This window comes from Equus quagga, chromosome 5 (assembly GCF_021613505.1).
Source record: "Equus quagga isolate Etosha38 chromosome 5, UCLA_HA_Equagga_1.0, whole genome shotgun sequence".
Taxonomy (NCBI): Eukaryota; Metazoa; Chordata; class Mammalia; order Perissodactyla; family Equidae; genus Equus; species Equus quagga.
In genome coordinates, this window is record NC_060271.1 from 17,188,234 (window position 1) to 17,201,688 (window position 13,455).

The 13,455-nt window shown below is 39.5% G+C and overlaps 1 protein-coding gene across 18 annotated transcripts in view; it reads left to right on the forward strand.

Annotated features, from left to right (window-relative positions):
* SCMH1 (Scm polycomb group protein homolog 1) overlaps window positions 1-13,455 on the forward strand; it is a 185,894-nt gene that overhangs the window by 131,006 nt on the left and 41,433 nt on the right. For 17 of the 18 annotated variants that reach the window (XM_046662979.1, XM_046662982.1, XM_046662988.1 and 14 more), the window contains one exon: window positions 10,309-10,541. The exons of the other annotated variant lie outside the window; for it this stretch is intronic. In XM_046662979.1, the coding sequence (XP_046518935.1) occupies window positions 10,309-10,541 (233 nt within the window). The remainder of the gene's footprint in view (window positions 1-10,308; window positions 10,542-13,455) is intronic. 18 annotated transcript variants of the gene reach the window in all.

Genomic DNA, 13,455 nt, shown 5'->3' on the forward strand with positions numbered 1-13,455 from the left:
AGATAATTGGCAAACCTTGATACTTAGCATTTACTAAATTTTCAACTGATATGATCGATTTAATTAACATATGAATTGTCACTTCCTGTGCTCCTGAAGGAAGAGAGATCACTTCCTTCCTCCTAGGCTACCTGACAGAAGATGTGCAGAGAAGACTCCAAAGACTGGAATCGTGCCTGGCTCTGCCACTGTCACTTCTCTGAGTCTCACTTTGTCATTTGTCAAAGGAGATGATAATGTCAGCCTTCACAACATTGTTATGAAGGCCACATGAAATCACAGATGTAAAAGAATTTTGTCAAAGTGTTGTTGATTAAGGGTGTAATTCTGTCAATCTTAGTAGCATCAAAATGTGTTGGAGAATATTTCAGTCTTTCATTTTTCTCTGAAGTAGGACAGTCATTAAATTAATTATTTACATTTGGAAAAGTAAGAAAAGGTTGTGTTTAAATGACAAACTCAAGGTCACACCATAAGGGACAGAACTGGAATTAGATTCCTGGTTTCCTGATATCACCTCAATTTTTTTTTTTTTTTCCAACTAGAATAATTAAGTTAGAATGTGTCAGGACAGGGCTTCCTGAAGGGAAGAACTTCCAAATCCTGGAATCCCTCAGGAGAGTTTCAGAAATTCGTTTTTAAGAAGCCTTTAAATTAGTATGAAGCTTAACCTCGGTGATAGCTACTCTCATGTGACCTGCATGCCCTGATTTGTCAGAACTGTTAAATATAATTGGTTAGTTTCTTCCATCTGGATCTTTTAGGCCAGAGAGGGAAACCTCTCAGCCAGTTGTCATCATGGATTTTTATATCTATCCTTAAGGGAAAAGAGAAGAAGAACTGTTTTCTAACTGTTATAAGACCAAGTAAAGCCCTGTTCAGTTCTTCTCATATCTGTTTCCTTTTTTATTCTACAAACATGTGCTGGGTACCAGCTAAGAACTCAGCACCTTGTCATATGATGGCAGGAATTCCAAAGTGAATCACTTACCTCCCTGCCCAGCTCAGGTTCCATGAGCTGTTACTGGAGATACATGGAGCAGTCTGGGGGTTTATAGTAATCAGTTTAAACTTTTGGTGTGTTCACTTACTTAGGCTTAGGCATGGAATAGGTAGAGAGTTGGGTTGGGGTGTTTTTGTAGGCAAGTTTGTTTGAAAAAGAAGGACAAGGAAGTAATTATAATTATAGCTCAGTGGTTCTCAAACCTTTTGGTATCAGGAAACTTTTATATTCTTAAAGACCCCAAAGAGCTTTTATTTATGTGAGTTATTCATATCACTGTATTAGAAATTAAAACTTACGAGGGCCGGCTCCGCAGCCAAGTGGTTAAGTTTCACGCACTCTGCCTCGGTGGCCCAGGGTTTCACCGGTTCAGATCCTGGGCGTGGACATGACACTGCTCATCAGGCCATGCTGAGGCAGCATCCCACATGCCACAACTAAAAGGACCCACAACTGAAAATATACAACTGTCAGGCTGGCCCCGTGACACAGAAGTTAAGTTCGCACGTTCCACTTCTTGGAGGGCTGGGGTTCGCCAGTTTGGATCCCAGGTGGGGACATGGCACTGCTTGGCAAAAGCCATCCTGTGATAGGTGTCCCACGTATAAAGTAGAGGAAGATGGGCATGGATGTTAGCTCAGGGCCAGTCTTCCTCAGAAAAAAGAGGAGGATTGGCCGTAGTTAGTTCAGAGCTAATCTTCCTCAAAAAAAAAAAAAAAATACAACTGTACCAGGGGGCTTTGCGGAGAAAAAGGAAAAAATAAAATCTTTAAAAAAAGAAAAAGAAATGAAAACTTACAACTTTTTAAAACATAATATATAAGCACACATTCCATTAGCTCTCAGAGTGATGATATCACACATGTAGCCTCTGGAAAACTTCACTGTAAGAGAGTGAGAGTGAAAAAGGCAAATAATGTTTTAGTATCCTGAAAATAGTTTTTACCTTACAGACGCCCAAAAGAATTTCGAGGACTCCCAGGGCTTCCCAGACCATACTCTGAAAACTACTAACTGTATAAAATTTTTAAAGTTCATTTTACCAATAATAGACATTTGACTCATTTTAAGTTTTCAGTTATTACAAAAACACTGCTTTGAGCATTCTTTTACATGTATCTTAGTGTACACGTTCAAGAACTTCTCTGAAGTTTGTACCTAAGATTGGAACCGCTGAGTCCTAGGTTCTGTACATCTTCAGATGTGTTAGATAATGCCTGCAATGCCTGTCAGGGAGTCTTCTGAAAAATACTATTGTGAACGTTCTAGTACGTGTCTTTTGATGGTCATACCCACTCGTTTCTGTTGGGTACATACCGAGGTGTGGAATTGTTGGGTGGTAGAGTATAAAGCTAAGCAGTTTTTTAAAGTGATCTACATTCCGTCCAGCAATAGCCACGAGTTCTAGTTGCTTCGTACTCCTCACCAGTGTTAGGTATTATCAGTTCTTTTAATTTCAGCAATTTTGGTGGAGATGTAGTATCTTATAGTTTTAATTTGCATTTTCCTAATAACTAATAATGTTCAACAACTTGTCATATCCTTATTGGCTATTTGTATGTTTTTGTGACGTGACTCTTCAAGTCTTACCCATTTTTTAAATTGGATTGTCAGTCTTTTTATTACAGATTTTTAGGAGTTTTTTATATACCCTGGATGTTTCTTTTCTGACGTGTTATGCATATATTTTCCCACTCTCTGGATTTCTTTTTTACTTTCTTAATGTTGTCTTTTGATAACAGAAATCTTTTATTTTAATGAAGTCATGTATGTCAGTCTTTTATAATTAATGCTTTGTGTGTCCTGTTTAGTGAATCTTTGCTTACCCAGAGTTTTTAAGATATTCCCCTGTGTGTGCTTCTAAAAGTTTGATGTTTTAGCTTTCACGTTAATTTTTGTATCTAGTGTGAAGTGTAGGGGTCAAGTCTCATTTTTTTCCATATGGATGTCTGTTTTATTGAGGAGACCGTGTTGCTCCTCCCCCACACGCAGAATTACAGGGACCCTTTTCTTATAAATGAGATGACTGTGTACGTGTGGGTCTGTTTCTAGACTCTCTGTTTTGCTCCATTGATGCGTTTGTCCATCGTTACACCAGCACCACCACATGTTAATTACTGTAACTTGAGTAGCTGACAATGTAAGCGCTGCTTCCAGCTCTACTTGTCATTCATCAGGATTGGCCTGGCGACTCTGCATCCTTCACGTTTCCTAATAAAATTTAGGATTAACTTGTCGATTTGCACATTCACTCACATTAGAAAAAAACTGCTGGGATTTTGATTGGAATTGCGTTGACTCTTTAGATCAATTTGATGAGAACTGAGAGCTTAGTAGTGTTGAGTCTTCTAATCCATGAGTGTGACACAGCCCCTCATGCCCACCCGTGTCCAGGTCTTCCTTAATTTCTCTCAGAATGTTGTATAGCTTTTAGTGTAGATGGCTTGCACATCTTTCACTGAATATTTGTTTTGGGGTTTTTAAATTTCAGTTTCCAATTGTTGGTATATATAGAAATACAATAGATTTTTGTATTTTGAATTGTATCTAGTGGCCTTTCCAAATTTATTTTTTGATTTTAATAGATTTTGTAGATGGGTGGGATGCAGTTTGTGTAAGAAGTCATGTCATTTACAAGCAATACTTCTTCTTTACGTCTGTGTTTATAGCTTTTCTTTCCTTTTCTTTCCTTATTACATTGGCCTCTAGTACAACGTTGAGTAGAAGTGGTGATAGTGGATATTTTTGTTTTATTCTGTAATTCAGTAAGAAAGTGTTCAATATTTCACAATCGTTAAGTATGCTGTTGGCTATAGTTTTTTTAATAGATACTCTTCTAGAAGGAAATTCCCTTCTATTCTTAGTTTATTGAAAATTTTAATCATGAATGGGTGTTGAATTTTGTCAAATGCTTTTTCTGCATCTATTGAGATGATATATGGGTTTTCTTCTTTATTTTGTTAATATAGTGACTTCAGCTCATTTTTTTTTTCTATTGTTAAACAAACCTTTGTATTCCTGGGATAAACCCCACTTAGTCATGATATATTATCCTTTTTGTATATTACTAGATTCAATTTCCTAATATTTTGTTAAGAATTTTGCATCTATGTTCATTTTATTTTGTTGTAATGTCTTTATCATGTTTTGGTATGAGGGTTACATTGGCCTCATAAAAGGAGTTGGAGAGTGTTTCCTCTTCCTCTATTTAAGGGATTTTGTCCAATTTGTTATTACTTCTTCTTTAAACTTTTCCTAGAACTCAGCAGTGAAGCCATCTGGGTCTGGAATTTTCTTTTTAGTTGCAATTTCAGTCTTTTTACTATGTATAGGGCTCTTCATATTCTCTTTTTCTTGTGTTCAGTTTAATAAGTTGTGCTTTTTCAAGGGAGTTGCCCTTCATCTAAATTTTCAAATTTATTTGCATAAAGTTATTCATAATATCCTGTTACTGTCTTTTTTTTTTTTTTGAGGAAGATTAGCCCTGAATTAACTACTGCCAGTCCTCTTTTTTTTTTTTTTTTTTTGCTGAGGAAGACTGGCCCTGAGCTAACATGCATGCCCATCTTCCTTTACTTTATACGTGGGACACCTACCACAGCATGGCTTTTGCCAAGCGGTGCCATGTCCACACCCGGGATCCAAAATGGCAAACCTCCGGCCACCAAGAAGTGGAACATGCAAACTTAACCGCTGTGCCACCGAGCCAGCCCCTGTTACTGTCTTCTTAATGTCTGAAGGATCTATAATGAAATAGAAACTTAAATCATTGATGTTTAACCTTTCTTCTCTTCTAATGTAAACATTTAGAGCTGTAAATTTCCATCTGAGCTCTGCTTTAGCTAGATCTCACACCTGTGGATATGTCATATTTTCATGGATTTTTTTTTTCTCCCCAAACCCCCCCAGTACGTAGTTGTATATTTTAGTTGTGAGTCCTTCTGGTTGTGGCATGTGGAATGCCACCTCAACATGGCCTGATGAGCAGTGCCATGTCCACACCCAGGATCCGAACTAGCAAAACCCTGGGCCACCAAAGCGGAGCACACGAACTTAACCACTCAGCCACCGGACCAGCCCCTTCATGAATTTTAAGTTCCAAAACTTTTCATATTTCTATTTCAATTTCTTTGATATATGAGTTATTTACAAGTATATGTCACTTAATTTCTTAGCATTTGGGATTTTTCTAATTAACTTCTGTCATTGATTTCTATTTAAATTTCACTGTGGTTAGAGAACATATTCTGTTTTATTTCAATTCTTGAGAACTTTAGTGAGGATTGCTGTCTCACGCAGCATATCCCATAAGCATGTGAAAAGAATGTGTATTCTACATATATTGGGTACAGTATCCTGTATGTGTCAATTAGATTGATTGGTTAATTGGTTATTTATGTTATTAATTGGTTAATTTTGTTATTCACATGTTTCCTATCCTAATTGATTTTTTCAACTTCTTGACCTATCAATTACCTCTTGTGAGAGAGAGGTTAAAATTGCCAATTCATGATTGTGGATTTGTCTGTTTCTCCTTTTAGTTCTTTAAACTTTTGCTTTATATATTTTGTGTTATTAGGTACATATAAATTTAAGGTTATTGCAGCTTCCTTTCAAATTGACTACTTTATCTTGATTAAACGTCCTTTTTTAATCTAATCATACTTTTTGCCTTAAAAACTGCCTTGTCTGATGTTAACATAACCACATGAGCTTTCTTTTGATTAATGTGTACAGGGTATATTTTTTCCATGTTTTTACCTTCCTGTGTCATTATATTTCAAGTGTTCTTATATTTCAGGGCCCTCTTATAAACAGATATAATTGGGTTCTGGGGTTTTGTGGGTCCAGCATCTTAATTTTTCCCTACTAATTGTTTTACTTAATTGATTTGTATTTAATGTAATTATTCATTTAAGTCTACCATTTTGCATTTTGCTTTCTCTTTGAGTTCTTCCTCATTTCTTTGTTCTTCCTGTGTTGCCTTCTTTCGGATTAATCGTATATGTTTTATTACTGTTTCTCTCTCCTTACCTTTTAGTGATGCATTCTTGTGTAATTTTTTAATCAGCTACCCTCTGCCTGTGTGCCTCCTTGGTTTATTAAAGCCTACCTTAAATAAGTGCTCTAACCGCTTCCCCAATAATGCAGAATTCTCAGCAAAGTTTGGCTCCATTTATCCCCCTCTTCCATCCTTTGTGCAGTTGCTTTCGTATAATTTACTAACACATATATGATAAACCCTACAAGCCGTTTTTCAAATTCTTGTCCTCAATTGTCGATATTGATTTGTGTCTGCTCACACACTGGCCCTTTCTTCTGCTCTTCATCCTTTCTGCAGTTTCGTCCTTCCATCTGGGATTACTTTGCTTCAGCCTGAAAAACTTCCTTTTTATTTCCTGTAGTTTCGGTCTGTTGGTGACAAGTTCTCTCAGCTTTGATTTGTCTGAAAATATTATTTCACCTTCATTTTTGAAGGTTATTTTCACTGAGTGTAGAATTCTTGGTTGGCTGTTTATATGTTTCAGCCCTTTAAAGATAGTCTGTGGCTTCTGGCTTCCATGGTTTCTGTTAAAAAGTCAGCCATGAGTCCTATCGTTGCTCCTTAGAAGAGTAATGCTTTCTCTGACTGCTTTCAAAAATTTTTCTCTGCCTTTCATTTCATTTATATTTTATCTGTCTTTTATTTTTAGCAGTTTAACAGTGATGTGTCTTGGTATAGTTTTGCTAATTTTTTTGTATTTTTGCAACTTGTGGATTGCTGAGCCCTTCTTTCATTAGTTTTCAAATACTTTGCCTCATTCTCTCTTCTCTCTCTGGGATTGTAATTACTCATATTTTGCATTTATTGACTATATCCACCTGTGTCTAATGCTCTAATCTGTTTTCTTCATATTTTTGCTTCATTTTGGATGTTTTCTATTTATTTTTCTTCAAGTTTATTAATCCTTTTTTCTACTGGATTCTGTCTGCCCTTAAATCCATCCAGTGAGTTCTTAATTTCTAATATTTTATATATATATATATATATATATATATACACATATATATATATATGTAGTGTGTGTGTGAGAGGAAAATTGGCCCTGAGCTAACATCTGTTGCCAGTCTTCCTCTGTTTTACACATGGGACGCTGTCACAGCGTGGCTTGATGAGCAGTGCTTGGTCCATACCCAGGATCCAAACCTGCAAACCCCAGGCTGCCAAAGTGGAGCACATGAACTTAACCACTGCACTCCCCGGCTTGCCCCCAAATATTATATTTTTTATTCTAGGATGTCCATTTAATTTTTTGTATGAATTCCAATTTTCCATGAGTATTATTTATCTTTTCTTACATTTTGTTGATCTTTTCCTCTACTTTCTTTAACATACTAATTGTGGTTATTTTTAAGTTTTTGGTCCATTATCTGGAGCATATGGGCGTCTCATTCTATTGTGTATATTTTCTCTTGCTTACCAATCACAGTGTTCAGCCTTTTTTTATACCTAATTTTTTTTATGATATACTAGATATTTTAGATAAAAGGACTCTTTAGGTGTGATATCTTCCATCGAAAGAGTTCTTCCTTTCCTCTCTTAGGCGCATAGGGTCAGGGCCTGACCCCCTCACGGACTGAGCTGGAGCCTGGAGTTTATCCCTGTTCCTTGGACCTGGGTCTTCTTGGGCTTTTGATTGAGAACTTGATAGGTAGCTGTCTCCTCAGTCCTGACATACTGCCCCTTGAGAGGTTTGGGGCTTAGTTCTTTGACCTCTCACTCCTTACAATTCAAAATATGGCAAATATATTGAAGAAAAGATCAGCTATATGTTTGAGGTAGACCTCTCCTTCTAGTGTGACCCTGTCTCCTAAAATTACAAGATTATGCAAGATTTGATTCTGCCTTTGCAGTTCTAATGAGCAGGCTCAGAACTCAGAAAATGTCCCACAGGGAAAACTGGCCACACACATGGAGCTCCTCAAGTTCCAATCTGTCACAACAGCCTCTCTGATTTCTCTTTTCTGCAGTAGAGCTCCTCTGCACAGGCCAAGCTTGATCCTCAGTTCATGCCCCAAATTGGCAAATACCCTCTGGAAGGAAAACAGTGTCAGCTACCTCGGAAGCTTTCCCCACCCAGGTCTAGAATTCCTGTTCATCTAATCCTCTTGATTTCTACAACACTGCAGTGCCTTTTTTTTTTTTTTTTAATGCTTTTTTGGTGAGGAAGATTGGCCCTGAGCTAATATCTGTTTCCAATCTTCCTCCTTTTTTTCTTTTTTTCTCCCCAAAGCCCCAGTACATAGTTGTATGTCATTCTAGCTCTTCTCTGTGGGACGCTGCCACAGCATGGCCTGATGAGCAGTGCTAGGTCCACACCCAGGATTCAAACCAGTGAACCTCTGGCCACCGAAGCAGAGAGCACAAACTGAACCATTCAGCCACAGGGCCAGCCCCTGCAGTGTCTTTTAAAATAATTAATCTGACTTTTTCTGGTTGTTGCATCAGCAACATTGCACTGTCATAATCTATCACATCCTACCTGGAAACATCAGAAACATTATCTTCTATCTGCCCACTGTAATTAGTTTTTTAACTTGTCTCCCTAGCTCTACTCTTGCCCCCTCCCCTCCCAGAGCAGCCAGGGCATTCCTTTTAAGTACATCCTGTCTCTCCTCTGCTCAGAACCCTTCAGTGGCCTCCCCTTATCCTTAGAATCAGTTCAGATTCAGTTTCACAGTCTAGAAAGTCCAACACGATCTTATGGCTACTCCCCTAATCTCCCTCCAGACTCCCCTTTGCTCACTCAGCTCCACTCTTACCTCTTTTCCATTTCTCAAACACACTAACATGTCCCCATCTCAGAGTCTTTGTACTTGTCACACACCCTCTACTTGGAAGGTTCTGTCCTCAGATCTTCATAAGGCTTTGCCTTTATTTCGTTTGGGAGCTCTGTGCAAACGTCACCTCCTTAAAAAGGACTTTCCCCACCCCATATCTTCTTTCTTTGCTTTAGTTTTAATCATAGCACTTACCTAACATTATATTGTATATTTATTTGTCTATTTTCTGTCTCCTTCACTAGGAGGTAAGCTCCCTGAGAGTGGAACCTGTGTCTGTTTTGGTTGCTATTCTAACCCCAGGGCTTAGAACAGTGCAGAACCTGTAGTAAGTGCTCGATAACTATTTGTGGATTGAATTAGAAATCCCTTACCTTGAATAATTCTTAATTTAAGGAGAAGATAAATGAGTGGAGTAAAATTGGAAGTCCTCTAACATGGATGTCTACAGAATGCTTTGGTGGGGGCAGGGTACTGACTTGGCTGGGGTGTAGTCGACAAGGCCTCGATAAGGAGGTGGCCCTGGAGCTGGGTGTTGAAACTGAGTAATGATGTACGTCTGACCAAGAAGAATAGAAAACTCAACATATGTGAATGAATTGGTGTTCATAAAACAGTGGGGCTAGAACATGGGGGTGGGTGTCAGGAAATGACATCAGATATAACTGGAGAGCAAGGCAGAGGCAAAGTCACAAAGGCCTTGGGTAGCAGGATAAAGAATTTGGACTTTACCTTAAAGATAATATGGAACAAAAATTTTTAAGGTAAGGAGAGATGCTATCAGATGTATATATTTCCATATGTTTCACTACTCCTCACTGCAAGAATCACACTAAAACCATAAGTAGGTTGATATAGAAAATCCCTGACTTGGTTGTCAGGGCCCACTTTCAAAACATAAGTCCTGGGCCGGCCCTATGGCTTAGTGGTTGAGTTCAGTGCACTCTGCTTCAGCAGCCTGGGTTCGGTTACTGGGCACAAACCTACACCATTCGTCAGCAGCCATGCCGTGGTGGTGACCCTCATACAAAAAGAGGAAGACTGGCACAGATGTCAGCTCAAGGCAGATCTTCCTCAGCAAAAAAAATAAGTCCTTATCCCAACTCACTGTGCAACCTGGGGAGGCATTATTTCCTCTTCTGAGCCTCAGATCTTCATTCTTAGCAGAAGAGAACCGTAGGCTTCTAAGAGCTATTCCATCTCTGCACGTATGGTTCTGTTTATATGCTTTAGCTAGATGCCTTGGGACAAAAAATTTAATTTTTTTTTTTTGCATTTACCAGAGATAATTAAAACTTCCCATTCTTGCCAATCTAAATTCAGTTCTCCTCTGAGATTTTCTAACATTTAGGTCAGATGCCAGGAAACTAACTTCTTGGGGTAAAACTACCCAAGTGGAAGTAGCAAGTCTTTTTTTTTTCCTCTGACTGGGATGGGAATGCAGGTGGGAGGAGGGGGTGATAGAATGAGTCTTTTTCTTGCAGTTATGATTCCAAAGAATCCCTATCCTGCATCTGATGTGAACACTGAGAAGCCCAGCATCCACAGCAGCACCAAAACTGTCTTGGAGCATCAACCAGGGCAGAGGGGGCGTAAACCAGGAAAGAAGCGGGGCCGGACGCCCAAGCCCCTAATTCCCCATCCCATCTCTACCCCATCCAAGTCAGCTGAACCTTTGAAATTCCCAAAGAAGAGGGGTCCCAAACCTGGCAGTAAGGTAGGTAAAAATGTGGGTTTCCCAGAAAGGGATGAAGGGTTATAAAGGGATAACCCATCCATACTCATCCATCTTGCACAGGGGCATGTCTGGCCCTATTCTCCACCTGGTATTGTTTTTAGAGGAATCTCCTAGATTGTTAGCCCTACTTAGCTACTTTTCCTGGGAGTTGATAATATTAGAGATAGGATGGTTTGGATAAGAAACAAATTTTGACTTTGAAAGTTATTCACGTTTGAGGGAATTCTGGTCTTGAGGGAATTCTGGTCTAATATTTTCCATAGATGGAAGGCCCTGCTCCTAATTGTTAACCTACTCAGAGTAGATGCCCAGGCATGTGAAAGACCAAATTAACTCTGTAAATGTATTTCTTTTTCCATCCCTTCCCTTTCTTTAAAAAAACAAAAAAAGAGGGGGCTCGCCCAATGGCATGTTCATTAAGTTTGCATGTTCCTCTTCAGCAGCCCAGGGTTCACAGGTTCAGATACCGGGCATGGACCTACACCCTACTAATCAAGCCATGCTGTGGAGGCATCCAACATACAAAATAGAGGAAGATTGGCAACAAATGTTAGCTCAGGGCCAATCTTCCTCAAGAAAAAATTATTGAATACCTACGAATTATCAGGCTCTGTATCGGACGCCATTACATACGTATCCTGTGATCTTCACAAAACCCTAGGAGATGAGTAGTGTTAATGTTATTTAATAGCTAAGTGAATTGAGACTTAGAGATATGAAATGACTTCCCTAAGGTCACGTAGCTAATAAATGGCAAAGGCTACAAAGATGAGTCCCCAGATCTTCTAGTTCCAGGGTCACTGCTGCCCTACCACATGTTCACTCCCCCACACTTCCTGAGGGAGATAACACTTAGCTCTAGTTAGGAGAAGACTGCTGAGTCAGCTGTCGCTGAGCTCTGTTACTGAGCGTCTCCCCTTTGAGCCATGGCCAGTTCTTCATGCGGGTCTTCCCTAGGGAAACCATTGTTGTGAAAGGCCCTCAGCTGCTTCTCTAGGGCTTCCTTTGGCATCACCTTCTCCACTCACTTCCTGTCACTTCCCTGCACCTCCCTCCCGAACTTGACTGCCTGAGTTTCGATAGGGAAATGATACCACTTCTCCCTGGGCGTTCCATTCCAATCTCATGAGTTCTTTCCTACGTTTTCTTGGTTGGTTGGTTTTCTTTTGTTTATTAGCTCCAGCTGACTTCAGTCCTTCTGGAATATAAAAGCTCCTCAAGCTCGAGAACCTAATCTTTTTCTTCTCTTTTTCTCCTGCAGTGCCTTATGTCTCACTCTCTAGGGAGATGTTTAGTATATGCAGAATGGTTGGATGGATGATTTTAGTGATGATATTCCAATTGAGACTGTCTCTTATTTACTGGCTTTGAATTCTCAGTGGCACATCCTGGTCTTTCTGTGTAACACGTAATGCTCCTAATCTGTTCCCACTAACCCCTAACCCAGGTCCTGCTTCATTGTTGTCTGCATTGCTCTCGTCTCATCCTCATGTTGTGGAGGAGAGGCTGAAGGCCCTGAAGATTCCAAGGCCAGAGAAGCCCTGCTGTTGATGAGGGGAAGTCGCCTTGAGGAGAGTCAGATTAAAGAGGGAGAAAACTTGTCTCTGAGGTTCCAAAGACAGAACCAGAACCAAAAGGCAGAAACTCAAGCCGACAGGCTTTGTCTTGACATAAAACGAACAGTTAGATCTATCCCCAAATGGAGGTAGTGACCTCCCGTGACTAGAGGTATTTCATCAGGGACTGGATGACAATGTGGGAGGGATGTTTTCAGGGAGAGGGAAGTGGAAGTATTGGATGGATGGTTGGATTAAATGGCCTTTAAGATCCTTCAAATCCTAAGAACTGTGGTTCTCTGATAGTCTCTGCTCTGCTTCCTCAGGCAGTCCCAAACCTAGTAAGCAGAGTCCTCTTTCTTTCCACCCCTCTTGAAAACCACAATTCTCATCTTATCCTGTATTTTATGGCTTGGGATTTGACTCCCTAATTCCCCTCCTGTCCTTTTGCTCCTCCTATAAATGTACATGCCTTCCACTTAACCCATGGCCGTTGTGTTCCTTTATGAAACAGAGTCGTCTTGTGGCTGGAGAATAGGCTTTGAAGGCAGGCAAACTTGGGTTTATTTGTCGTCTTCATTTGTTACCACCTGTGTGACTTTGGAAAAGCTTCTTTGAGTAGGGCTCTGAGCCCTAGATTTCTCACCAATAAAATGGAATGGGTGATATATGAATAGATGTAATACATGTAAGTGCACATGTCTCAAATAGTAATAATGCCTTCCATCTGTCTGCTTTCTTCTACAATATTTGGGCACCTTATTCACCAGGCTTGTTCCTTCAAGGACAGCATGAAGTCCTACCACCAGCTCAGTGAATTTTAACTGGTATTTCCTTTCTTCCCTGACTCGTTGCTTATTTGGATTTTTATTTTTAGCAATATCAAAAAATATGAGGAGATGTCCATGTCCCATATGTGCTTTGAATGTTTCATAAGTGTTTGCGTGATTACTTTCACAGGCAAGGCCATCTTATATATGCCTGCTGTCACTGGTGCTATCTCTTTAGATAATACACTCCTAGAAGGCAGACAGTTTTATACAGCTCCCAACAGTGGACTCTGCATGGGACATTTAGTAAAAAGGGATTTCTGGATCTCAGTGATGGTTATGTTTTCCTTGCATTCAGGAAGTTTTTAGAAAACTATTTCTTGGAAAGAACCTTCTAAGATCTTTCTCCCCTAGAGACTGCTCTGAACAACATAGAAGAGAGAGTTAGATTTCTCTCAAATTATTTTTATTACTTCCCCCATTATTGATATTCTATACTGTACGCTTCATTAAAAACAGTTATTGACACATTATACGCCAAGTACCATGCTAGGAATCGTACTCAGA